Source organism: Zeugodacus cucurbitae, chromosome 6, assembly GCF_028554725.1.
Source record: "Zeugodacus cucurbitae isolate PBARC_wt_2022May chromosome 6, idZeuCucr1.2, whole genome shotgun sequence".
Classification (NCBI taxonomy): Eukaryota; Metazoa; Arthropoda; class Insecta; order Diptera; family Tephritidae; genus Zeugodacus; species Zeugodacus cucurbitae.
The window spans coordinates 70,307,455-70,335,437 of NC_071671.1; the positions used below are offsets into that span (position 1 = coordinate 70,307,455).

At 38.1% G+C, this 27,983-nt stretch overlaps 2 protein-coding genes across 4 annotated transcripts; both read left to right on the forward strand.

Annotated features, from left to right (window-relative positions):
• The first annotated feature begins 896 nt into the window (after positions 1-896).
• LOC105221227 (phosphatidylinositol 4-phosphate 5-kinase type-1 alpha) lies at positions 897-13,144 on the forward strand. 3 transcript variants are annotated; one of them, XM_011198019.3, is made up of 3 exons: positions 7,535-7,775; positions 7,838-8,130; positions 10,040-13,144. In XM_011198019.3, the coding sequence occupies exon 3, from the start codon at positions 10,101-10,103 to the stop codon at positions 12,453-12,455; it is 2,355 nt and encodes a 784-aa protein (XP_011196321.2). In that variant the 5' UTR covers positions 7,535-7,775; positions 7,838-8,130; positions 10,040-10,100; the 3' UTR covers positions 12,456-13,144. The 3 variants fall into 3 exon arrangements, with proteins under 3 accessions (XP_028893517.2, XP_011196321.2, XP_011196320.2); XM_029037684.2 differs by lacking the exons at positions 7,535-7,775; positions 7,838-8,130 and adding an exon at positions 897-1,039; XM_011198018.3 differs by having other exon boundaries at positions 7,535-8,130.
• On the forward strand, positions 904-27,915 carry LOC105221228 (uncharacterized). Its single transcript, XM_011198020.3, has 4 exons — positions 904-1,039; positions 22,531-22,930; positions 23,059-25,137; positions 26,547-27,915. The coding sequence occupies exons 2-4, from the start codon at positions 22,580-22,582 to the stop codon at positions 27,006-27,008; spliced, it is 2,892 nt and encodes a 963-aa protein (XP_011196322.1). The 5' UTR covers positions 904-1,039; positions 22,531-22,579; the 3' UTR covers positions 27,009-27,915.
• Positions 27,916-27,983: the final 68 nt, after the last annotated feature.

A 27,983-nucleotide genomic window follows, 5' to 3' on the forward strand; every position in this document is an offset into this window, starting at 1 on the left:
TCACTAGAAGCGCGCTATGACTCATGCGTTAGCATTGCTACTCAATGTAAGCATACTTTTGACTACTTCGACTCATTTTCACTGCTTTGACTCATGCGAGAGCGCTCACGGTGAGCGCGCAGCTGTAAGTTGTTTACCTGTGGCTTATTGGCAGTCTTTTCTGAATTGTAGACAACAAACGCGTTTGACTCGCACCGCAACGTAGACAGCAGATGTGTAACGCGCAGAGAGACACAGAATGATCGTGGCGTTTAAGACGTGAATATCAGTTAACGGCAGTAGTTGGGTAGAGACGGGCGCGAACAGATGACGTGTGGGGGTTTAACGAAGTAAACAAATTTTGTTAAGAAAACTGAACTCTAAGCGAAAATAAAAATAGAAAATAACATCAAAACGGAATGTTTATGAATGAAAGTGAATAAGTGGTGGACCAGTTTTATTTTAGAAATTAACAAAAATAGTATCACGCTCTAAACCTTAAACCATTATTTACTATATTAAACAAATTTTCGTGTTTGAACTGAAAAAAAAAAACAAAAACTGAACAAAAGTAGTGTCTCAGCTATTAAAGCTTCAAGTCAAAGTGGAACTTACTAATTGTTGCTAACGAGTGTAGTAATTGTGGTGTGACATGAAAACACAACAATAAACATCGGAACAGCAGCAGAAAATCACAGTTGACAACAATTCGTTTGGTGCGTGTTTTGAATAAGAAAGCCAATACAAAGCAAAAAACACAGTTCAAAACAAAATACTACAAAGAAGTGAGTGGAATTCTGAAAAAATTAAAAAATAAACAAACGAAAGCGTCTAAAAAGTGTACGAAAGAAAACAAAGCTTTTGACTTTGTAACAGCAGACATTCTTAACCGCAAGTGCCAATAATTTTGGCTACTGACATTTTTGCACCGGATACACGCCGCCTTTTACGGTTTACGAAACGATACATCGATTTTGAATACAAACATATTTGGATTACGTGTACTCATTACAGTTCCACTGTGTTCTGCAAGAGTGCAACGCCTGTGGAAGCAATTTAGGTAAGTGAGCTTTGGCTGTTAACGGCTTAAAGACAGCGGAAATTGCTGACTGCACATTTAAGTGCTTTTAATTGAAAAATCACAAAAAAATAATTTAAAATTTTGTTGACAATTTTTAAAGTTGAAGTTTGAAACTCAGAAGAAGTGAACATCAGATATTTAGATTTGCTTTTCAGAATCATAATTTTCCGCATTTAATACTTGTTATATTGAATTAAACAAATTTATGGAATTTTTGAGAGTTTTTGAGCTTTGGCAGCTCTGTAGTAAAGTATTTAGCCATCATTTTGAGCTTCTGACAGCACTTTGAGTCAGAATAATAATTTTCTTAAATTTTCAATGAAAATTTTGAAAAGTCACTTAAAATTTACCTCATTTGCATGCCCACCGCTGTACAAGTATATCAAAATTCTGCTCAATAAATACTTCTAAACCTTATCAATTTGCCAACGTGTGAGTGTCCATTGTTTTAAGCTCTATTTTGCTTATCTCTTTCTACAATTGCGAGTGCTTAAAAATCAAACAAAAGAAAGTACTAATTGAGAAAGTTTCCGAACAAAAGTAACGGTACCTTACGTGCGAAGTATGAAATGCCAAAAGCCTTGACTATAATAAGTACATATGTACATAATAACAAACAATAACTACCTGGTTACTTTGGCTTGTCTATAATTTATGGCTTAATTGGCACTGTCAATTTGTCAAAATAAATTCATAATGCAAATTGTTCTACTTACTTGTTGGGTGACGACAATTGTGGGCGCATATTTTTGCTAACAATGTTAGACTCAGTAATTATTGGTAATTATGCGCTGAAACCTCGCTTTGTAGTCTTCTTTGTGTGCTGGGGTCTGTGCGACATTCCTGAAGTTCTTTGTGTGCGCATAGGTGATGTTGTTTTTTGTTGTGTTCCTGACTTTTGGATTATCAATATCACTTGTGACTCATTTCTGACTTTGCTGGAAATACACATTTCTTAATTATGTAGCTATGGGTATGCGTAAGCGCCACAAATCGCGGATTCTCCGTTCATTTGTACTTTACACATACATACATACAAGTCTCCAATACATAAGCATTCATAAAACATCTGTAGGAAGAGAATGATTATGGAATTATTGACTATTGGATTGTAATTAGTAAGAAATTGTATATAGATATATATTATGAAACTTATATCCAATTTGATAGTTGAACCGTTATGTCTGTTTACTATACTTATATTACAAGTAAAAGTGAAAATTCTTAATTAAAATATATATAGCACAACATTTATTAATATTTATTTCATATTTTTGGGACGCTAATATTTTTTATTATTAAATTATTGTAAATTATATATTAAAATTTAATTTCATCATATATATACATCAATTTAATCCCGGAATTAATAGTTTCATAACCTTAGTGGGCTTTAAAAATAAATTTATATTTGTTTGCTAATTGGAAATCTATTGAAATACGACGCTTTAAAATTACGCAATATAAAAATGCCGTTATTAATTATTGGAATGAAGTAAGCAGAGCAATTAAGCCGTAATTATGCGGTAAATAATGCAGTATTTTTAATAATGAAAGCAAAATCGTAAAAATCATGCACAACACTTAAACTAATGTAAGCGCATATATTTGTACTAAAATAATACTTAAGGGTTAAGGTGTGTCAAATACAGAATTATGACTACAGACTCGGCCAATCAAAAATATTATGATTTTTGACGATATAAAGTAGTATTTATCAAGACACTTGTCTCGAGGAAGATCTCTGAAACCTAACCAAAACATGAATATATTCAACATATATTTTTATGAGTTGGTGGAGGTGCTTCAGCTATAATTTTTGGTTAAAATATCTGGAATTACATCCAATACTCAACTAAGCCAACTTATATAGACTACATATGTATCTTGAGAAGATTATATAAAATATGATTTCATTAATTCGAAGAACCATCCTAATGTGTATACATTTGTCTGATCACAAGTGCCATAAAGCGCGGAAAAGTGTTAACGATTGACACAATTATTGCAACACTTATTTTACACCAAGCACAACAACAACAACGCGCATAACATTATATATTACACAAATGGCCTCAACAAATACCAACAACTAAATAAATGCGATTTCCTGCAAATCCACACACAACAATAACAATAAAGCAGAAATGATAAAAAAGCACACAATAATTTAATAAAATCCAACCGCCATTTAGTTTTCCATTGAAATGGTGCGAACTGTGGCAAGTTAAATGCGACAGCGTTTACATTATCGTGACCATTTCGGTAGCGTTTAAACGACACTCATTGACTCATTGAATTGCATTTATGGCGAAGTGGCGATAATTTTGTGGAGATTTACAAGCGCAAATGCTATTTCAATTCAATTAGACTTATGGCAGCAACTAAAGTTAATGGACAATTGTGTGCGCATTGATGCGCATTTACGAGCACGACAATTGCAGTGACGATTGGCCATAACTGTCAGCGCTGACCAACACGCCTGACGTGCTGACCAATCACTACCAAAAGCGAAGATAGTGTACACTTCGCCCACCCCTCTCCACCCGGAACGTTTATCGTCTCTGAAGCAGCTCTCTAACACCGTTAAACGCGTTTACTTGGAATTTTCTTTAACTAAGCAAGTAGCTCACTCCTCAAGTGTGCAGCAGCTGTAATGCCTCGGATTTCAGTGGACGCATAATCAACAGCTGATGCATCAGACAGCAGTCAACAACAATTGCTGAATGGCTTTCTTAACGTCGTCTTGACAACCTTTTGTCATTATGATTAGTGTCATTATGCGTCCAAATGCGGTACAGTTAGCGTATAATTGTTGGAAAAGCAGCAGCAACAGATTGTGGGCTCATGGACAGATACCAAAACTACATGCAACGGTACTCTATGCAGCTGCGGTTGAAAGCGCACGGTCAGTGCCACCGTTCAGTGCGCACTCAAATAACGCTGACACCTCGGCGTATTTAAACTCAACTTTTGTTGCTGATTTTTGTCTAACTTGAATATGAACTGGTCAGCAGTGCACTACACGAAGCCAATGACCCAACGGACGACATTCGTTTTTTTTGTTTTAGCGCTTTTGCCATAAGCCCCAACAATCCGCTGTTGTGTAGCATTTTCTACCCGCTTTGCCACTTTCTTCTCTGCCATTTTCGCTACTGTTCTGTTCTATGTCAGTTATTGTTATTTCTAAAATAAGTTTACCGTATCCAATTTATCGCAACAAATGTTTGTACTTTGAAATGTGTCTATTTTAGTTATCTGCAAGTAATAAAATATAAACTAATTGCTCTGAGGTATTTTTGGTCTTTTTTCTTGGCATTTGTGGTGCTTAAATGACATTTACGAACTCCAACTGATAGTTCGGAATTGTTGCTGACCAAAAGTCTAAAGCAATTCAAATAGAAACATTTGTGTATACTTCGGCCATTTTCGGCATGTGAAAAATAAATGAATAAAAGAAAACACAATTCAAACGCAGCAGTGAACTGTACGTCGCACCGAATGTGTCACCGAAAGTAAAATAAAATAAAAAAAAAATAGTCAGCTGGGCTTTTCTGTAAAAACGTAAACCACAATTTGATGCAGCAGCAATTTTGGTCTGTAGAGAATGCCTAAACCGAAAATAAATTCTCTGCTCTTGTCATTCCATTAAAAATAAGTAAACAATATAGAAAAATGGGTCTGTAAAGGACCGCAGTGATTTTAGCGACAAGTTATCTGACACATTTAAAGCATTTACCCATAGATGTCGTCGGTCATTCATTATTCATCGTTGCTAAACCAATAAACAGTGTAAGAACCATTTTTAATGATTTTTTAACTTTAAGTGACAACTTCCGGCTGGGTACTTACTTATGTATTGTTGCTTTTTTTTTTTCTTTTTATTTCTTGTATTTTTTGTTTTATCAGCTGCACTTTAAAGTGTATTAACTTTTTCCACTTCAATTGGGTTTCTATACTCAGTGCTATCTCCATTAAGCACGTGCAGTCGACGCCATACATTGTTATATAAAGTCAGATATTTATGTAAGCATGTGTCTAAAAAGAATACATTGTACATATGCAGACGCTAGTGACTCAATTAAACATTCAAATTGTATACCATTAAATAAATACCCCTCATAGGGCTGTCCCAAAGTATTTCACAATAAGTCTATCAGTATACGAGTACATTGGCTTTTGCTATAATTTCTATATTTACTAAACTTTTTATAGGTTCTAATACCATAGGCAATTTGTGGTATAGAATTCATCTGAAAAGAAAGAAGAAATTAGAAATCATAAATTTTTTTATAATTCAAATGGGTTCCAATTGGGTTTTATACATTCGACAATTATGGATTACTCAGTAATAGATATCTCTATATGAGTATCAATGTGCATTTCATTTAGGTACACCTGCGACAATCAACACGTAAGGTTTTCCATAAATATCTTACAGCTAATACTACTCGTGCTTTCAATGCTTCAAAGCTGCAATAATTATAAATCGACAATAATTAAAATCTCAATAGCTTACAAAATGCCAGCAGAAGCGCAATTAAAGCTTAATATAATTCAGTCATTCAAGCGCAAAACAATTTATGTAAATTCAAAATCTTACTGACACATATACACATATACAGAACAGCAAAGATGGCAGCAGCGTAAAAAGGAGATAAACGACAACAATAACAAAGTTACCAGCGGTAGTCAGCTTTGAGGCAATAAATATCATAACGCTGCTACTGCAAACGTGATCTGCCAATGTGTATGAGCAAGTGTACGAGAACAGAATGAAAATACCTAGAAATAGTGAAACAAGGCGATTGGAGGTGACAATTATGTAAACATCCAATAAATATTTACTGTATATTCAGTTGTTGTTTCTGTAGTAGCTGTACGGGATGACACACTCGGCGTACCGAATGCGGTCACTCAGCTGCAATCACTTGCTCCCCCTCAGCGTGCACTAAGTAACCACTTCGGTAGACACTCACTGCATATCTCTGTGGTTACAGCAACCAGTTGTTTCACACTAAGTATAGCTTAATCATCACAGCCACCATAATATTCATTGGCGGAGATGTGCTTCATTGCGCGGTGATGTACAAAGTTCTTTGCCATACAGAACCTGTTTTTGAGCTGCGGGGCAATGAGGAACTGAAATAATGGAATTTTATATTTTTGTAACTAATTTTAAAAATACGGATATTTGCAAATTAGCTTGTGGTAATTGCGAATTTACGCACTTGTCGTGTAGATGAGCTGGCAGATATTCGAGTGGTCAATGACAACAATTTTAATAACAAGCCGAGGACGAGCAGCAGCTACCAAACAAGTAAGCATGGTCGTACGATTTCTTCTGCAGTAATTGCGTACTTAGCCGTGGAAATTAAAAACGCTGAAAGTAAAAATTAAAAAAAAAAAAAACAACAACAAAATAAAAACTAAAATCTATTAGATTATTTTTTCCGCTATTCAAGTACACTTAAACGCAAAATATAACTAATTTGGTTAATGCGCATGCCCATCGAATTTTAATTAAGAAGTTTGTTCGCCCAACCAACAAACACTTGAGTATTTAGGTCGTCTGTTCCTTAGCGGCGTTGTGGATTACCAAGCTAAAGAGCGTTCGTGTAATCGTTGGAGCTTCAAGTGCCTGCCAATATCCAATTAATATTCGCTCATAGTACTACTAAAGCTAGCGCTGTCGCCGTGTTTAGTTGTAAGTACTGGCTGCAGGTTTATTTATGGTCAGCGAGTCATTAAACCACAAAGCACAAACGACCACAAAAAACAACACCCAAGTGTTGCTACTAATGACATCAATACGAGTATGGCGTAATTTAGATAGGTCACTCAGCACCTTCTTATTTTCTAATTGCTTTTACTTAGTGCACGTTCTACGCTTTCTTTGGAGCAAAATGAAAATGACAGCAAAGACTTGCCGTTGGACTTACCGAGCGCAAGTCTATTAGTTGATAGTGTAAGTATGTATATAAAGCCATTTTCTCTTGGCTAATTGAAAAATGACAATTTGATGAGGTTGAATTTAAAACAAACTAATAATACACTTCAAGTTAATACAATTTTAACGTTATTTGCAAATGTGAAACAATCGCGAATTTAAAAAGATGGACGCAGAGGATGCTGCCACTTAATACCAAAAAGGATTTTTTTACGGAAGTTCCGCTAACTTCAAACTTGTGTAGAGCTGCCATATTCCTTATAAATATTGTGAAAAAATGGGGTTTGGAGTTATAAAAAGAACCAGCGTCAATAATTTAGCATTTAACGGTTTATATCTATATGTAATAAATAAATATTTATATATACATACATATTTATATATAAATATAACGCCATATACGTTATACGCATGTGAACCACCGACAATCTCTTCAATTAGTCTCGCGAATAATTAAATATTTGTGGAGTCATCACCCTGTCTGGAAATGTGAAATGTAACTGATCGCTAATTACCGCCGTGTGAGGCCGCCCTGCACAGTAGTTGCGCCTATGATTCATATTACTACAGTGTAAGTAGTGCTAGCTCTCTCACTCGCACCGCGTTCGGCCGATGCGAATGTCAATCATGTCTTTTCGTTTACACTTCGTTGACTATTCGCGTTGACAATTGTATGAAAATTCATCAGCGCAGACGACTTTGGAATAGAATAAGAAGTGAATAAGTGTTGGATTGATTTTGCGGATAAAATTATATGCAAAAGAGGTGGAGAAAAATTCTTTTAATTTTTACTTGCGAAAATTAATGTTGGAATTATTAACGTGCAGCAAAATTGTGTGAAATATGTGCTAAATTGGGAATTGGTGCTGGAGCACAACCGTAAGAGTTTGCTGCTGTGTACGTGTCGGAACAGATGGTGGTACGCGCATTACGCCGATTTCTCTGTTGTAAGAGGCCGGAAAATTTTAAATAAATAAAAATCTACAGTGAACGCATTGCTCGATCCTCAACTGTTCGCGTTTGAATTTCTTTACGTTTGTGGGCGACACAAAGTGTGTTTTTTCATTTGGAAACCACTTATATGTTGAAATTACGGATACTTTTGGAATATTTTCACATTGTGAGTAGTATTGAAAACAGTACGAAAAAGTTGCAACATTTAATCATCTTGTTTATTCGATCTTCAAGCGTATTTTTGACGGATGATTAATACAATTGATATTTTAATTAATCATTATCTTCGTGATATATATACACACTTGTTTGTGTATTTGTATGTGTTTCAATTGCAAACGCTTATGCTAAAATCATATCAGCTGTTTGCTTTTGTGTCAATACACCGAGCGCTAGTCAAGGTGAAAAGTTGTGAATTCCATAAAAATGCGACGAAATGACGACATACTTCCAATGCCAATGAATGTGCTAAGCAAAGTTGTGCATAAGCCCAGTTTATTGAAAGCTCAAAGCGTTTGTAGCTAACTACAAAGCTAAATCGAAAATTTTCTTACCAACTTTTTTTATTACTTTTAATTGTAATATATTTATTGTAATTTCAATGGTTAGTGAGCAACTTAAAACACAATTTAAGTGGCAAAAGTCTATACAGTGCTGCCTTGATGTACAGACGAATGTCATGTAGTGAGATAGGCGACTAGTAATTAAAGATAAAATATCTGCTACGTAAGAGGAATGCACAGAAAATACTGATAAGTCAAGCAGGAAGATAGATTAGTGCTATTGACGTACGACTGCCTCTACCTAGCTATTATGATAAGAATGTTCAATAAAAAAAATATTTGTATGCTTTAATGCTCTTCATAGCTTACATATGTACATATATGTATATAAATCAGCACAATAATCATATGTGTAAGTACACAACGCTAATTGACTTCAATTCATTCCTCCTTCAATTGAGTAGATAATCTACTGTGTAGCACGTTTTTGTTATGCCTTACATAAATGTTCCCGAACCACTGGCTATCATAGTCATACAAACATATTTGTTTTTGATTTTTTATATAATAATCAGAAATTTCTCCATCTGATTCACAGTCAATTCAGATGTTGATCACTTGAAACGCCAACTGTGCGTAAAAATAGCTTTTGGGCTCTTACGTAGCGTTGTCTGTTTCCATGTACAATGCCAGCGTTCTGTTTTGACAAAAGCATTTAAAATGAACATTTAAAAATATGGTTGCTATACTTGTGCTCCAAAACAAGCGTTATATATACACATGTTTAGAGCGGCTGCACAGAAAAACTGTCACACTTATGTAAATACATACATATCATAGGCATAACCTTTGTATTTGTTTTTATTTATACTTAATTTGTTTCTGCGTTGGCCAGATGAGGGCCAATAGTTTTCATTTAAAATGTTTAATTTCGCTTTTATATATGCATTAATTCCAACTGGACCTCATTCGTTAAAATATTTTATATATGAGTTTAGAACTTTATTTCAATAATCAATGATGACACATTATCGATTTCAATTGTGATTGCAAACAGTTGTTCATCCAACAGACGGGCAATGTAGTGGGTGAGTGCGCACGAGATTGACAATGCTTCGACCACACCTTACCATACATCCATAAACGGTGCAACGACATTGCACTTGTACGCGTCTAGCATTTTAAGCTGAATATTTTCCTTTGCAATTTTGTTGCCTCTCATGTACTCCATGCGTTTTTGAGTTGAAAGAGAAATGCGCAACAAAAGTTTTTGTGCTTGCTTGTGATGCTTCATTGGCTTGTCTGGTGACATGGTAGCGATCGACTTCGGCTGTGCACAGATGCATGCATGTGCACCCGGTTGAATACGTGACCTCTCCACAGGCAGACAATATCCAAATGTTTTGCTTCTCGGTCAGTAGCTTCATCATACTTATTTGTTTTTGAGAAAGGCCAAAACACTAAAAGTTTAATAGAATAAAATTTGATATAAATGTTGCAACTTTTTTGCCTGCTTTTGAATTTACTGCAAAGTAGGTTTGCCAATTTTGATTTTCTCTTACGAATTTTCAGACCTCTAACTGACGCTCTGTAGCAACACAGAGACCAGCAACACGTGTACAACACGAAACATATGCTCGGCAGTATGGCAACCGGTGACACAGCGGATGCCATTGAAATGGAAACGGTAAATCCGCAAAATTCAACTGTACCGACGACAGTTGACGAAGTTGCCAGCGTCTCGCCTACAACATCGAAACCCTCCACACCACCGTCATCTCTTGTTGTCAACACCGTCACCATAACGCCCCTTGTCACGCCGGAGAAGAAATTGTCTACTGATGAAACCTTAACGCAACTGCAGGACGTGCATCAAAGCACTAATACCGTAAATAGTATATTACCTGCGACGCCATCGACGTCACGCAACTTTTATAGTGAAGCAGCGGCGGAACATGGCGGCGATGAGTCTACACGACTGATGCAGGCCGAAATGGCAATCACTGCGGCACAGCAGCAGCGTCTACGTAGCGCCAGTTCCACACTGGATGCAAGCATATCGAGAAACCCGTCGGCGGCTGGTAAACATGAGAAGAAAATTGGACATCGGCGCGTTGACGAAGGTGGCGAAGTGACGTACAAACGCATACAATCTAAGCAAATAATGGGCTCCATTCAGCTGGGCATACAACACACGGTTGGCAGTTTGGCTAGCAAACCTAAACGGGACCTGCTCATGAAAGACTTTTGGGAAATGGAAACAATAGCCTTCCCACCAGATGGTTCATCCATAACACCAGCTCATCATTACAGCGAATTTCGTTTCAAAGTTTATGCGCCAATTGCTTTTCGTTACTTTCGCGATTTGTTCGGCATAGCACCCGACGATTTTCTGATGTCGATGTGTGCTTCACCATTGCGCCAATTATCGAATCCCGGCGCATCCGGCTCAATATTCTATTTGACCGACGACGACGAGTTCATCATAAAGACAGTGCAGAAGAAAGAATGTGAATTTTTACAAAAACTACTGCCGGGCTACTACATGAATCTGTCGCAGAATCCGCGCACTCTACTGCCAAAGTTCTTCGGCCTTTACTGCTTCCATTACAATGCAAAGAATGTGCGTCTGGTGGCGATGAACAATTTGTTGCCGTCAGATATTAAAATGCACGCCAAATATGATTTAAAAGGCTCCACTTTTCGTCGTAAGGCATCGAAAACCGAACGCCAGAAAGCCAGTCCCACCTTTAAGGATTTGGACTTCATGGAACATCATCCGAATGGCATTTTTCTAGAAACAGATAAATATAATGCGCTCATAAAGACAATTCAGCGAGATTGTATGGTTTTGGAGAGTTTCCAGATAATGGACTACTCGCTGTTGGTGGGCATACACAATCTGGACTTGGCGCAAAAAGAAAAACGTGAGGAACGCATACGAAATGCACGCGCCAAATTGCAACGTTCCGACGAAGTGCGCGAGGCACCGGAGCCGCCCGACTTCGATCAAACCATGAATGCGGGCTCAACCACAGCGCTACAGTCGGCTGGTGCCGCACTGAATCGCTCGCGCAGCATGAATCGTCAGCGCTTGGTGGCACATTCTACGGCACTCGAATCGATCACAGCCGACATGGACATACCCATGGAGGAGGACGAAGATGTGCCAGCCGGTGGTATACCTGCACGTTCAGAGAACGATGAACGTCTGATCCTCTACATCGGTATAATCGATATCTTACAATCGTATCGTTTGGAGAAGAAACTCGAACACACCTTCAAGAGCATCATTTACAACGGTGACACTGTGTCGGTGTGCCGACCGTCTTTCTACGCGCAACGCTTCCAAAATTTCATGGGTAAAACTGTGTTCAAGAAGACGCCCACCTTTCCGCTGAAACATTCCCCGTCGAAGCGAAAGAGCTCGACCACGCTGCGCACACCGCAACGCACGCCATCACAGAATTTAGCCTCGCATACACGTCCACCGCTGCTGTCCGGTTCATCGACGCCGCCACCGGCCTTCGATGATATCTCCGAAGAGGATATTACCGCGACACCCACCACCACGGGCGGCATGTACCGCAACTCGGCGATGAGTGGCGGACGTCCATACTTGGCGCCGCAACCCTCCTACCTGAGTTCAAATCGCAGCGCGATTAGCAGCGCCACCGACGACTACAGCGACGATGAGGTAGCGTCCAGCAGTGGCGCGCGTTCGCCCATACGACGTGCACGATCGCCGCGACTCTCCAAAACCGACGTGCAGGTGACCACCGTCGGTTGCATTGAAGACGCGCCAGTGCACGTGCACGACGGCGACAACAATGGCATCCTGGTCAACACCAAGACGGGTGTGCTCATGAGTAGTACCGAGGAAATCAACGCTAACGGTACACAGCAAATGACGCGAAAGACAACGCTCGTGAAGGCGGTGCAATCGCAAACCTACACGACCACCCTCGTGTTGAACGATGTCAGATGAGTGCAAATCGGAGCGTTTGAGTTCAGCGCCCTTGGGGCGGCTCTGCTGCAAAGTACGTGTAGTGAGGAGAATGGCAGTGTGATTAGAAAAGATATGATTTAAAATATACAAATTGCAATTAAACGAACAAATGTCCACCGTCTAGAGGGTGGTCATCGAGCGTGGCATGCGCCAATGCCAGCCATCATATACCAAGTGCGCTTAATACTACTCTATCTAATCGCTTATTTATTAGAATTAATGCTATGCTAGCTCTTAAATGTACGCAAAGTCCGCAGCCGTCAAGCGCGAGCAGTGATAACTGTTGTTCGGTTCGAGGAAGCCACTCGTTTCAAGTTGCTTGAAAAACTCGGCTAATGATTTGAGTTGTCGAAAATTGGTGCTTGCTGCCTTACGATTCGAGATTCGAAAAAAAAACGCAAACTACTTCTAAGCTTTATATATATTTTCTTGAGTATTAATTTCAATATTTGCTTTATTTACTTTATGCGGTTATGTGTGGCTATCACTGATATTATTTGAACATTTACTTTTCGTTGACCTTAATTTCATAGAACTATTGACCAATGCGAGCGTTTATAATGATAATTAAATATATATACCGTTACATACATATTTAAGGCGAAAGCGCAGTGGAACTGCGTATATTGAAAGGAAAAATGCATATCTATATATATATATATTTTAATTGTTGCGGTGATACAGAGTTCTGTTATTGAAGAACGTTTTCAAATGACTTTTCGCTTGTAAGGCGTTCGTTAAAGTTGGCTAACGGATTAACCACTGGTATTAGAGATAAACTAACTACTTTACACTTATCAACTTTTAGTTCTAATATTAATTATTTATAATGTATTTCACATTGTTGTTTGTAAAGCAAGATTAAGAGTCTACTATGAACATAGTATTACACAACACAGCGAACCGACATGAAACGCAAACTTTATATTTTTATGTACATACATATGCTATAAATAAATGAATGTAATTTTTCACACAAAAAAACAAAAAAAAAACCGATAAAAAATTGCGCATTTTTACTGTTACTCATATATATAATATATATGTACGCATTTCGGTATTGTTGGCTGAGTTATCGCCAGTTTGTTTCCACTCAATTGTTGGGCGTTATTATTTTATTATTATTGCATTATTTCTTATGCAATTGTTTACAGAGAATTTAAAAAAAATATATTTTTATTATTGCCGCATATCCGGCAAAGCCATATTGCAGTGACGCGCTTAAGCGTTGCTTTTACACAAACGCAACTGTAAAGGATATGGCTTCGTCATAAAGCTGTGTCAATTGTGTGATTGTGTGTCGGTCAGCCGCATTCAACGAAACTATTTTATTTTCCTTCAACGCTTTCATTCAGCATTTTTCTCGTTTTGCTCACACTTTTCTCCCTCCCCTCCCCTCCCCTCCCCCGCTCACACTTTTATATTTGTAATTGAGGAAACTCAATAATAAGTGGCATTGTGTTGAGACTCAAGCGAAAAGTGGAAAATATTATGCGAACCGACAGTTGCAAATTGCATGCGTGCATGGACGCGCGTGTGCGCTGTGGCGGTGTATGTGGGCCGCGCGCATAAATTATTTTACATGTTACTCATACGCCCAGTCGCACGACGACCTCATGCATGCACACACACGCACGCTGGCAACGCGTGCAGACTGTAATTTGTAGTATTTCGAATGCCACACACACACACACACACTGACGCGAACGCTTAACTACTTTGCGGCGTATAATATCGGCTGATTTCTGCGTGAAATCAACAAAATTAATGGCGTTTTCAACATACTCATGCTCAAGCACCTTTGCTTGTGTGTGTGTGTGTGGCTGCTGCGCTGAGTGGCCGATTGATATTGCTTTTGTACAACTGGTTGCCAGCGCAATAATCATTAAGCATAATAGAGCGGTAAATATTAATTGAAAAGTGGCAAAGTAGAAAGTAAAACACGGATGGATGTGGGTGTGTGTGAGTGAGTTTGAGCCAGTATGTATAGTTGTTGTTGCGATAAAACATTGATTTTCGCATTTCCCCATCCCTTTGCCATTTTATTCTTCTTCGATAATAAAATCCGTTATAATTTGGCAGTACGCAGTATATAACGGTGTATGTCATTACGGTCCACCATGTTGCTGCTGATATTGCGTGCGACTGGCGGCATGATAACTGGCCACGGCGCATTCGTTGTCGCTCATATATATGGTTGTAGGCGCGGCGACCACAACAAGCCTGCCACGTGCAACCAAATAACAACTGCTGTTAAAGCGTACAAAAACAACATACATACACTACACACACATACATACACACATATAAACAGCTGCTGCAGTATCAATGCCTTATTTATTGTGTACGTTTCAGCTTTGCAATGAATTCTCGGCTATCTTATGTTGCGGCATCGCACATATCGGAAGCGTACAAACGCTGGCGATTACACCTCATTGACCGCCGTGCGTGTTTCGGCTACCATTCAACACATGCCAATAACAGTGTTGAAATCTTAATTAATCTTGCCGCGCACACGCTGCAAGCGGGAGCTGTGGCTCGTTGAAATGCCCCATTGACTTCATCGTTTCGTTATGATTTACGTCGTTTATGGGATTTTATGTGTTTCTACTTGTTTGTTTGTTGTTATTGTTGCTTGTTTATACTTTTGTTGCAACATCCGTTTCTTTTTAAGTGTACAGCTAACTGACTGCCAGGCCACAAAGGCATAACGGCTAATTGGTTGATAGATAATTTAATATTCGGTATTTGATATTTCGTTTACGGTAATTTATTTTCAGTAACTGGTATTTGATATTCGGTTTTTGGTATTCGGTATTTGATATTCGGTATTATTATTCAGTATTTGGTATTCAGTAATTGAGGTTTGATGTTCAGTATTTGATATTCGGTATTTGATATTTAGTTTACGGTAAATTATTTTCAGTATTCGGTTTTTGGTATTCGGTATTTGATATTCGGTTTTTAATATTCGGTATTTGGTATTCGGTATTTGATATTCGGTATTTGATATTTAATATTCGATATTTGATATTAGGTATTTAAATCGATAAATTCCATTTTAAGTAAAAACTCAACTTTGCTCGCTTCAGTCCAGGTTTATTGCACACATTCGCAGATAAAAAAAAAACAAATACAAATACATCACACTGTTGAATAACAAGAAAAACCACCAACAACTCATACCTTTTACCCCTTTTGCATAGTACATAGACCACATCGAAAATATTTATATTCTCAACAAATTTGTATAAATTTAAGAGCGCATATGTTGCAGCATGCAAATGCAAATATGCATAACAAAGTGCTCTTAAAAATACAGCTATGCCATTGCTGTATGGTATTTACCGTGTGCGGCAAAAGTATGTCAGCAATTCGATTCGGTTGAATGCAAACTGCTACAAAATAAAAGAAGCAGAAACAGATTGCAATTTCCCACACACAAACTGAGTAATAAGAGCGGATTTATTATAGTTATTTGATTGGCAAAATAAAAGAAATCTACGCAGATTTGCTTTTTGTTGTTGTTGTCATACTTTCTTTGTTGCGACAAATCGGAATAGATGCAAAAGAAAAATGTGTGATTTTATTTTGATGCGGTTGGCATGCACTGTGATTGAGCTGATACAGATAAATAAAAATAATTAAAAATAATTAAAATAAATTTATTTAAAAATATTAACTATTCTTTTCATGCTTAAAGAAACGTAATTGAATGACGTTCTCATGAAGCGAGAGAGCGATGAGCTCTTCGTTTCTACAATTCATGGCAGCCAAGAAAAAGCGGCGAAAAATATTAAAAATGGAAATTGAAGAAAAGAAAAACAACAAAAACACAAATGAAATCTACTATTTACTCACACACACACATACATTCACATTTACATGTATGAGTCGCTGGTTTTTTCAGTAGCCATGGCTGTGGGCACAAACCATATGCTTGTTTACTCACAGCAATCAACTTTATTATCGTTACATGTGACTCTTTGCACGCATTTACCTTTGCGCTAAATATATTAGCGGAAAAAAGCACGGCAATATGTACCGCCATTGGCCTCAATTTTTTCGCCATACCGCCCCCCCACTACCGCTCGTTAGCTGGCTGGCTGACTGGCTGTTGGTAATATTTTCTGCTTCGACTGTCAATTAATAGCGAATGAGACTTGACATTTGGGGCTATAAAAACAATAGCAACACACATAAAGCTGCCTACATCAAGTGTGTATGTGTGTGTGTGTTTGTGCTTGGCATCCAATATATCGGTGTAACCGTAAATCTATATTTTTTCCACCTGTCAGTCGTATTCCATTTTGTGTTTGTACACATGTAAGGTAATTTGATTGCTGTTAGCGGTTTTTTGCGTTAACGGTACATATGCCAATGGCACGTTACATTTCACTGTCTGCCACACACACACGGCTTTATCTGCACGCACATCTGCTGCGTATATAAATATTTGTCTGATGTTTTCAATATATAATATATATTTTAAGTATTTTTTCAACAACTTTTGCCATTTGTTGTTGTTTTGTGTCTGTTCCTCTTTTCTGTTGCCGAAAAATGAAGATATTGAATGAAAAATGCGCTGAAATGTCGGCAAAATGCTGATTGCCAGTTGACTGTGGCGCTGTCCACACGTTGCCACGTTAATTGTTAGTGTAAATTGCAAAAACTCACTTTTTTCTTCACAATCGAAGTTGTTTTAACATTTCAAATGGGTTTTCATTAAATTGGAACCAGCCTGATGCCACATTTGGAGTTTTTATAGTAATAGCTCATGTTTCAAACCAGGAACTTTACGTTTGTAATTCTGGGTGTGTGGTATTTTAATATTCAGAATATGGCATTTGATATTCGGTATTTGGTATTCGGTATTTGGAATATGGTATTTGATATTCGGTATTTGGTATTCGGTATTTGGAATATGGTATTTGATATTTGATATTTGATATTTGATATTTGATATTTGATATTTGATATTTGATATTTGATATTTGATATTTGATATTTGATATTTGATATTTGATATTTGATATTTGATATTTGATATTTGATATTTGATATTTGATATTTGATATTTGATATTTGATATTTGATATTTGATATTTGATATTTGATATTTGATATTTGATATTTGATATTTGATATTTGATATTTGATATTTGATATTTGATATTTGATATTTGATATTTGATATTTGATATTTGATATTTGATATTTGATATTTGATATTTGATATTTGATATTTGATATTTGATATTTGATATTTGATATTTGATATTTGATATTTGATATTTGATATTTGATATTTGATATTTGATATTTGATATTTGATATTTGATATTTGATATTTGATATTTGATATTTGATATTTGATATTTGATATTTGATATTTGATATTTGATATTTGATATTTGATATTTGATATTTGATATTTGATATTTGATATTTGATATTTGATATTTGATATTTGATATTTGATGTTTGATATTTGGTATCCGAAATATGGCATTTGGTATTCGATATTTGGTTTTATTATTGGATATTTTGTATTTGTTATTTGATAACCGGTATCCAGTACTCGGTATTTAAGCATTTTATTTAAATTGAATAATTACTTTAAAATATTAATTTCCTGGTACTTTTGATGTCTTCAATAATTACATTCCACTCAAAGAGACAACATTTCAGTTTAACCTATTAAGAATGTATGCAAATCTTAACAAATATTTAAACGCAACCAAAAGGCATGTTCATTCACCAACACACACATACAAAGACGTATACATACAAACAGTTGTATATAAAATTTGAATACTTTACCGTAATTCAATTTGTGGAATCTGCCACAAATTCTAAACTAAATCAATATGAACACATTTTTGGCCGCCAACACATACAACACATAAATGGATTTATATTATTGTATGTGTGTATGTCTGTGCGCGTGTTCAATGTGAGCTGTTGTGTGTTGATTAGTCGGCAGTTCACATTAATTATGAAAATTTCTTATTCGATTGTGCCAAATTACATGAACAAGCCAAAATTTGTGTGTTAAGCCGCATTATGCCTAATCAAATATTAAACAAACAATAAAACAACAACTAAATTTACAAGCAGGCCATATTTAGTTAAAGTGGCTGCGGAATTATACACTTTGCATACACACACACATACACACATTTGAAAGTGGCTTCAACGGAGCGCGTTTGCCGCTTGTGGTCAGCAGCTTAAATTTCAAATGAAATTAATTTCCTCAGATTTCCACCACACACACACACACATACATCCTGGCATAAATTGATATGTGTAAAACATATGGACGTGCTTTTAGCTCAATTACGCAATAATTTTTGCTTTCAAATCTGAGAAGTCGAATGTATTCCAAATGGAAATTAAATGTTTTCCAATACTGGGCGTTAATTTGATTTGTTACAATTGAGAGATAATTGTATTTATTTAAATTGAAATTGAAATTCCTGTTGTGTAATGTCGACCGCCACTTAAATGCAAACTGAAGATAATTGCATGTGATTTGTTTGCACTTGCGCATAAAAATAGATGCGAAGGGCCAAAAATATGCTTAAAGAGTTAAAAATTTAAATTCAATATTCAATTTTGTTTGCTTCTAAAATAATTATTTTTTGGTTAAATATTATGTAGAAGCTTGTTTTTATTTAAAAATATATTTCTAAATTTTATTTGTATGAGAAGAATATTTATTTTTAATTTCTTTTATTTAAAAAATATCTAAAATGTTCCTAAAAATCCAAATTCTGTTTCTGCAATCGCCTTTAAAATTATTTACTCTAAATTATTACCAGCATCCAAAGCTTGCCTCGTCCATTTGCCAGAAGCATGACGCCCGGTATGCGCTTTAAGCTGCTTATGAGCATTTGCTTTGCTGGGATTTTCACACAATTTCGCCACAGTGACTTTGTCGGCATTTCGAAGATTCATTGAGTGCCTTTCGAATTTGCGGCAACTTAATGCTTTAAACAGGCTCTGGCGCACACACACACACATCTATTTGCTTGCAGTCAAGTCAGCAGTCGAATAAATAAATACTTATTTGCACTGTTTATGTTTCGCATATTCTATGCACATGTGCTAAGTGCTAACACCGTTATGCGTGTGTGACATATGCATTTGTGTTGAATTACAATTGATTTTGTTGAAGTTGTGCAATGACAACAGCTTTGCCTGAAATGTTACGTATACGCAGTGCTGCACACAGAATTTGCTTCTATTGTGATTTTGTGCAATTTTCGGCAATGAAGATGTACTTGATTATTGCAATCTGTGTTAAATGCAAGTTGAAATTTTTTTTGAAAGATTTACAGTTATAAAAACTTGTGGTTGCCAGATGTTTAAGAGGTTTTTAAGTAAAATTTTAAATTATATTAAACTCTTGATACAGTACAATAAAGTAAGCTTTTCACTTGCTTCAATTTATTATTAAAAAAATCTGCTCGCAATCGCTTGGAAATATTAAATGTTTTTTTTTTTCCATACAAACAGCCTAAAGAAACTCATTTTCCGCTGACATTTTTTGTTTTTGCTTTTGTTTGCGCACTGACTGACATTGATTTCGCGTTTAAATATGAAACATTGTAATATTTGCCAACAACAAATACAATGCGGCATATGCGCGCGCATTAGTTGGAAAAATAAGAGCTTTAGCGTTGACCTCAGCGCGCCGTCAATGTGCACGCGCGACCTTTATCATATATATATATATACACATACACATTTATAAATTGATGTGTTTGTGTACGCACAAAAGGCTAATAAAAAATAAATAAATACATATAAACACATATAAACACACGCGCATTGTTCATTGATTACGTTTAATGCTTTTACTTTATTTTACATTATATGGCATACAATGCTCGGCCACTACTTTTTGCTTATTGTTTACATTTTAAAATAATTTTATTATTTATTCATATTGCCAAAGAGACAACAAAATGCCAACGCAAAAGCGGAAATTTAATTTTTTCTTGCGGAAATTAAAATTGTGTCATATTTCAATATGGCAACAATCAGCGTTGTGCATTGTTGTTGTTGTTGTTATTATAAACACACACACAATCGTGGGTATTTATGTGTGTGCCTTTTGGGCTAGCCAACCTTTGGTAAGCGCGCATCATGTACACCATGGCGTATACGTAACGCCAATCTCCATACTCGTACTCGTACTCGTACTAGTAGTGCCGTACGTGTGTAACTGGTGTGTAACACACAAATGCAACCGTTGTTTGTTTATGCGGTTATGCATTGTTGCATTGTTACATTGTTACATTGCGCTACATTCAATGTTGTTTAAAATATATTACAAATTAAAAAGTATACACATAATGCACACGTGTTGGCGAGCGGCGCAAAAACGGCGCTTAAGCTCTTTACCCATACACACTTGGCAAATAAAATGCGTTGCAATATAAAAAATAGGTTTGTGTGCACAATAGTATAATAAAATTGATATTGTGATTGCTTGGTGTGCAGTTTCTTTTTCATAATATTTTAATGTTTTTGTTGCTTAAAATGAAATGCACAAAGCTGAGGAAATGGAGGAAATTGAAATTATTAAATTGTTAAAGGGACAATTTAATGTTGCTCAGTGTAGTTAGAATTTTAATACGTGTTTTGTAAATAGATTTTAATTATATTTAATATTGTGTATAACAAGAAAAACAAATTATTCAAAAATACATGAAAGAACTCAACATTGTTTAATGAAATTTTTAATTTTGAGCTGACTAAGTTGCTTAGTGTCAGCTATATTAAATCTTGTTTTGTATGTCTGTTTTTATTTTTGTCATAGGCAACACTTTTTTTAACAGGTGGCAACTCTTTTCTGGGAAAACATTTTTTTTGCTGTATTTTACATTTATAGCAATAGCAGTATTCAATTTACTTAATAATCTTTAAATTAGGAAACAAATTCAAAAGGATGGCAACACTACACCAAACAAATTTATCTTCTGTTTCTTAGGATATTAATACATTTCTTTGAATGTAATGTTTGTCTATATTTCTTTTTATAAAAACTCCTTCTTTTAATATTTCAAATAGGTGGCAACACTACTTAAATTTTTTTTTTTTTAAATATGAAATTTCTTTAGTATCTTAGCATATTAAAGAACTTATTTTTATTTAAAAATTTACTCACTTAACATTTTCATACAGATGGCAACCCTTACAAAATACTGCTCAATTATATTTTACAACATCGAACAACACAGTAAGTGTCCCATAATCACCAAAAAAATAACTGCTACATTCCACTTATAATGAGCGCACTCCAGCTCTGAATCGGCTCAGGAATACAGTTATAAAGCACCATTAGAAGTCAAACACCTTAGTTGACCTCTTTCAACTGCTCATACTCGTAAATGGCAGCAATCAATGTGCCATGTCTACTGCGTAATAGCGCTGCCTAAGCACACACACCCACACTTACACACATACAAATTGCTCCTCACTCTTGTCGCTGCCGCAGTCGTTTGCGGTTGTTTACACACACTCATACACAACCATTACTTCGGCCATGATCGGCTTGCCGTTTGCCACTCCATCCGCTGGCAAGCGAAACGGTGCATAGTGGAAACCAATAAAATGTCAATTTTTGCAGTAATTCCCGTTAAATAACTGCGATTGCCGCAGTTGCTGACGCTTGCACTGCAAATGTGTGCGTGTGTGTGCATTTATGTGGAATCGAAGTTGAGTGTAGAGCAGTGTTGTGGAGTGCTTGTAAAACTGTTGCAACATCAATAGTGTAACTGTAAGTTATACTTGTAACTGTGGCTTGTATGCGTGTGTGGGCTTGTAAGTACTTCGGCAAATAACGGTATATTTGCGCATTTAATTGGCAGTGTCGTTGTACATAGTTACACTAATACTTATAGAGAGCATAAATTGTGCTAAGTGTGATGCCATATCAATTTTAATTTTATTTCAATGCAAACATTTTGAACACTTTACCCCCCTTACAAACTCCTATACTCACTAGAGCCACACTAACTCTCACTTCCTCGCTTGCTTGCAGAATCAACGTTAAAACAAACGGAACAAAAAAAAACAACACGAACAAAACAATGGCTTTCCAACGCAGCTACAGCAAGGTGTGGTGGGGCTCCGATAATCAACAGTTACCATCATCCTTGGCATTGTCGTCAGCCGCTGGCGGCGCATCCTCCATTGGCAACGGCACCAGTTTCACAAGCGGCGGCTTCTACTATGGCTCTTACTTCACACAAAAGACCCAACCACTGAGTGCGCAGCGTTCAAATTACAACAACCACAGCGGCGGATATCATTCGCTGGATACGGGCAGCTTTCGTTCGCACATCGGCAATTTGTCGCGTATACAGGAAGTCGAGGACGAGCACAACAACTCGCGCTTGTCGTGGGGCAAACGTGACAGTCCTGGCAGTCTACGAAGTCAGGTGAGTGAAATGTCATCATAAGATGTACGCCATTGCAAATAAGTCTCTTGTCGTCTAAACCAAAAAGCTTCACACATTCGTTGTTACTAATCTCAGCAATCATTTCCATGTTTCGCATATATTTGCAGGATTCCGGTTTCTCTGACAATGATGAGTCGCACAGTGGTCGCAGTCTCGGCGGACGTTCGTCGAAACCCTCCTCGCCCAGCGCCAAATCGACGGGCAGCTCACACAGTGCGGTCAGCTCGCCGAGTTCGGTGCGCTCGGTGGCGGTTGAGACACCTCCCACCGTCATCCGACGCGTAGGCCAATCGGAATTCTATTCACCGCTGGTGAACGTATCGCGCCGTATATCATTTTCCGGTTCACCTGCCACAACGGCCGCACTGGATGCCGCCTTAGCCGCGAAACAAGACTCAACAACGACACAATTGCCGACATGCCTGACTGCCGATGAACTGCTGATGGATGAGGCTGTGAGTGCTGCGAAGAAATTGAATTTCGACGATGCCAATGCGAACGGTGGACTGGCCGTGGCCGCACCGCAACAAGCGCAGCAACAACAACCGAAACGACGTCGCCGCATCATACGTCAGCTCACGAAACCATTGTCGCCCACCAAGCGTCGCACTCTACTCAACGACACAGATAACAGCGACGAGGAGCGCGACGCCGACAGCGTAGTGAAAGACAGCAATTCATTTGATGAGCTTGACCGTTCAGCGGAACAAAATCGCTCGCGTACTCGTTTGCATATTGTGCCAGATTACAACAATGAAACTGTCTATCTTGGTGTGGCCGCCACAACGCCCACCGCAAAGCCGTACAACAATGAGACGGTTGTGCTGGGCGCCGGTGGTGAAATTACGAGCGCTCTCAATGAAGATAGCAACAACAATACGCTTAAGTATGATGCGCTCGATATTGATAACACATTGTCGCCACTGAAAGGCAACGAACAGCAACGCTTCCTGGGCAGTACGAGCACACCAAAAGCCGCCCAACAGAGTAACGCGAAGCCGTGGACGCAAATGTCTTTCCGCCATGTCACACATGAGTATGATAATCCATTGTTGAATGGTCACACACCGGACTTGCAGCATTGGCTGCATGACTTGCGTTCATCGTATGAACACGAAGTGATGTCCACACTGCAGACGAAGTCAATAGCGCAGGAGGCATTCAAGAATCTGACGATAACAACGAACACCGTTGCCAAATTGATACGTCAGTTGCAGCAGCGCGCGCTCTCAATGCAGTCGGATTTCGAACGAGTAGAGCGTATATTATCCGGCACGCAAGAGGCCACACTGCACGCAGCGCTCTCTAGCGCTGAACAGTTGGTGGAGAATGTCGCAGAATTTACACAGGTGCTCGAACGGCGCGCCGTCTTCTTCAATGAGTCGCGTGCCGATCGCAAGCGCTATGACGAGAATATTGAGCAGATACGTATAATAACAAAAGACACGCGCTACTCACTCGAGCGTCAACACTACATCAATCTAGAGTCGCTGTTGGATGATCTGCACGTGCTGAAGCGCTACCTGCTGATTAGTCTGCGTCAGCTGTTCGAGAAGATGGTGCGCGTCATCGTACAGAGTGTCGAACAGGGTCAGTGTGATCTCATGCTGCGTGCCAACATAAACATGATTGCGACGCTGATGAACATCGACTACGAGGGTTTCGCCTCACTCACGGATGCATTCGTGCAGAACGAAGCCGTACGTGCCTTACTCATCGTCTGTCTCGAGAGTAAGTTGTCGTCGGTGCGCGCGCAAGCTTTACGTGCACTCGCTACAGTTTGCTGCTCACCAGCGGCGATCGCGCAGTTGGGCGCTTGCGGCGGCATTGAAATCGTACGCGACATTATACAGGTGCCTGGTAAGGAGCGCAAAGGCGAATTGAAGCGCGGCGATATTGAGCGACGCGAGGCGGTCTCGCTGCTCACACAAATCACTGCTGCTTGGCACGGCCCGGAACATCGCGTTGACGGCCTTAAGGCATGTGCAGAGATCATTGTGGAGGGGCTAACACAGTTGATAACAAGCACTGCGTGCGCACAGACGCTGTTGTTATGTGCCGCGGCTTTGAATAATCTCAGTCGTATCGAGGTGACGTCACATTACTCGATAATGTCCAACGAGGCCATATTTAAGTTGATCGAGGTGGTGCAGACTCGTGGCGAAGAGGCGTCCATTTTCCTTTATGTAAGTATTTGAGACTTAGAGAATTTACTAAAAGTGGATGTGTTTGTATGATATGAGGAAAGTTTAGAGAATTGTGGAGCTTGGAATTCAACATCTTGGATATTTCAAAGAAGACTAAAGACAAATTAGAAGAATTGTCTGACTAGGTCTTCTCTGACTCTTTAAATTTTACGGTGATAAGAAATCTTGACCGAACGAAAATGTCGTCACCGTCGTCACCTCTTCTTGAGGTTCTAAGAACCTTTAGGTTGTACGGGAAAAATATGAGGGAGAAAAGAAGATACCATAATCTTGAAGTCAGGTTTATCCAATCGCTCTTGTAGAGTTTTTATTTTAAAATATTTAAATTTTCATAAGTAAAAGATGTGAGCCTCCGAATTGTCAATGGAAAAACAAATATCCATTCAAAGCCTCCTTCCCCAACCATTCCTTTGCAAAGCGTGACGGAATGAAACACCCAATTCAACAGGACATGAAATCATTTATTATCAGCAAAAAGAATACAAGTTCAAAGAGAGAAAAACAAAAACAAAAGGCGAAATCAATTTACTATTAGAATGTGAATTTTATGAGTCACTGAAGAGATGTAGACTGGGTTGCGATAAGAAGGGCGAACAGCATGAAATCTCAATGAGCAGTGATATGAAAGAAAGAAAGAACTAAAAAATCTCGTAAATCGTCCAACGTTCCGTGCCAAATGTGTGCTGTGTGGGGACATTGAACTGACGAATGACATGAATCGATGCCGAATCGCGCAGAGCGTGAGGTCTTCACAGCTGTAGGCTGCGTCGGTCGGTCGATTGGAGTATATAAATCACTCAGTCAGTCAGACGCTACTAAAAATGCAATTTCTAATTTTATTGAAAGCTTTTCAAATAACATTTCCTCAAATGGTATATTGAAGTGACTGTTGGGCGAAGAAACCAACCACAAGCGCTCGGGAGCGGGTTACGAGTTGGCAGGCAAACTAGCTGAGCTTCACGTGGCGCGTGCAGAGATTCGAAATGACAAAATGCTTTAGCTTAGTGCCGACACCGATGAGCTTTTTGGCGGCTGGGTGGTTGTGGACGGCAACGCTGGTGCCGCTGCCTGTTACCAACTGAGTGTGTGTGTGGGGAAGTTTTCGGGGTTGGTGAAATTTATTTCCGTATTTGTAAAGCAATTTTTCTTCAGCCTACGTTTTGCTTTTAGAATCAAATGGATTTCTCATTTTGTTTTGTGGCACAACCTAATTCTTCACTTTCAATGTTGCGGCAGGCGACGTAGGCACTAAGCCTTTTGTGCGCATTTAAGAGTGTGTGTGTGTACGAGTGAAATCTTATGCGTATTTAGTTGTTTCCGAGTATATTTGCAATCAGCTGTTGGGACTTATCCTAATTCATTCTTCTTATTCTTCTTCTTGATTATAGGAACAAATCGTTGCGATGTTGCACAACATGTCGGCGAACAAGAAGTGCCACAGTCACTTGGCCAATGGCGTCATCATAAATTTCATCACGTGCGTATATCAAACAGAGTTCTATAAAAGCTACAAATCGCGCGCCGAAAGCGATGCACAGCGCCGCACCATCAAAGCCGTGCTGCACACGCTGACACACTTGGTGCACGAATCCAGTCTGGGCATTGAACTGCTGGAGCAGCATCGCGTACCCGCCTTCTTCCGGCAGGCGATGTCTATTGGCAGCGGCGGTGGTGGCGCGAACGGTGCATGGTCCTTGGACGGTAGCCACGGCAGAGACATCTCGGCATTGGCGCGCCAACTGCTGCAGGCGCAAAAGCAGGAACTAGCTGCCGAACAGGTTGGCGGTGGTGGAGCGAGTGGCAAAGGCGATCACAAATTCAATTTGACGCGTCAGGAGAGTTTCGTCTGAGCGGCTGTTAGTTGCATGCAACACAGTTGCAATTGCATGTTGCGCGTTGGACGCTTGGGGGTTTGAGCGCCTCAGGGCAGGAGGCCGCAGAAGTCGCTGACTCCTCGGTTCAACAGATGCCAGTTCCGTTAATACAATCAACGCTTGTGTTTTCCCGACTCAGACACATTTTCGCGACCGAGTCGCGCCGTTAGCGTCGATTGGCTGCCGCGTATACGCACGCCATGACAAGGAGGTGGGTGCGTTCAGTATTACAAACGGAGCTGTGGATAATACTTGATGTGTAAATGAGTTTTTGCCATTTTTACTGGGTAAAGATGTGTGCAAAGACTTCTAAGACGCTTGAGACAAATAAAATAGAGATTTCCAAATATTTGTAATTTGTTTATTGAAAACTAAATATTTAACAAATATGAAATTGTAAATAAATTAAGCTGTAAAAATGTTAATGAATTTATATAAAAGAAAAAACTTAAAACATGTACAAACCATTTCCACTTTGATTGGGGAAACTCAACGAAGTAACATAGTCAGTTATGTGCCAAAAATTGTTAAAATTATATATATATATATATATATATGTCGCTCGCTTTATGATCGATATTATCATTGTATAATAGCATAGTAGCTCTTGTGTGTTTGTGTTTGTATTGTATGCGTTTGAACCGACTTTTTGCTGCTCTAGTTTATAAATCATAAATGACACGCAACAAATTTGCTCTAAAAAAATTGTAATATATTCATGTTTATATATATGTTTTTGTGTGTATGTGTATGTAGAATGTTGTAGTTTTCCATTAAGTTAAATATATTACTAATTAATTAACGTACTTCATTCATACAATTAAGCCTTTTTATTTTATAAATTATTTTTTAAAGAAATAAATAAAAACGCGAAATTCAAATGGATATTTTCAATATTTTTGAGGCGCATAAATCAAAAGTAGATAAAGTAAAGTGAATGGAATCCCAACT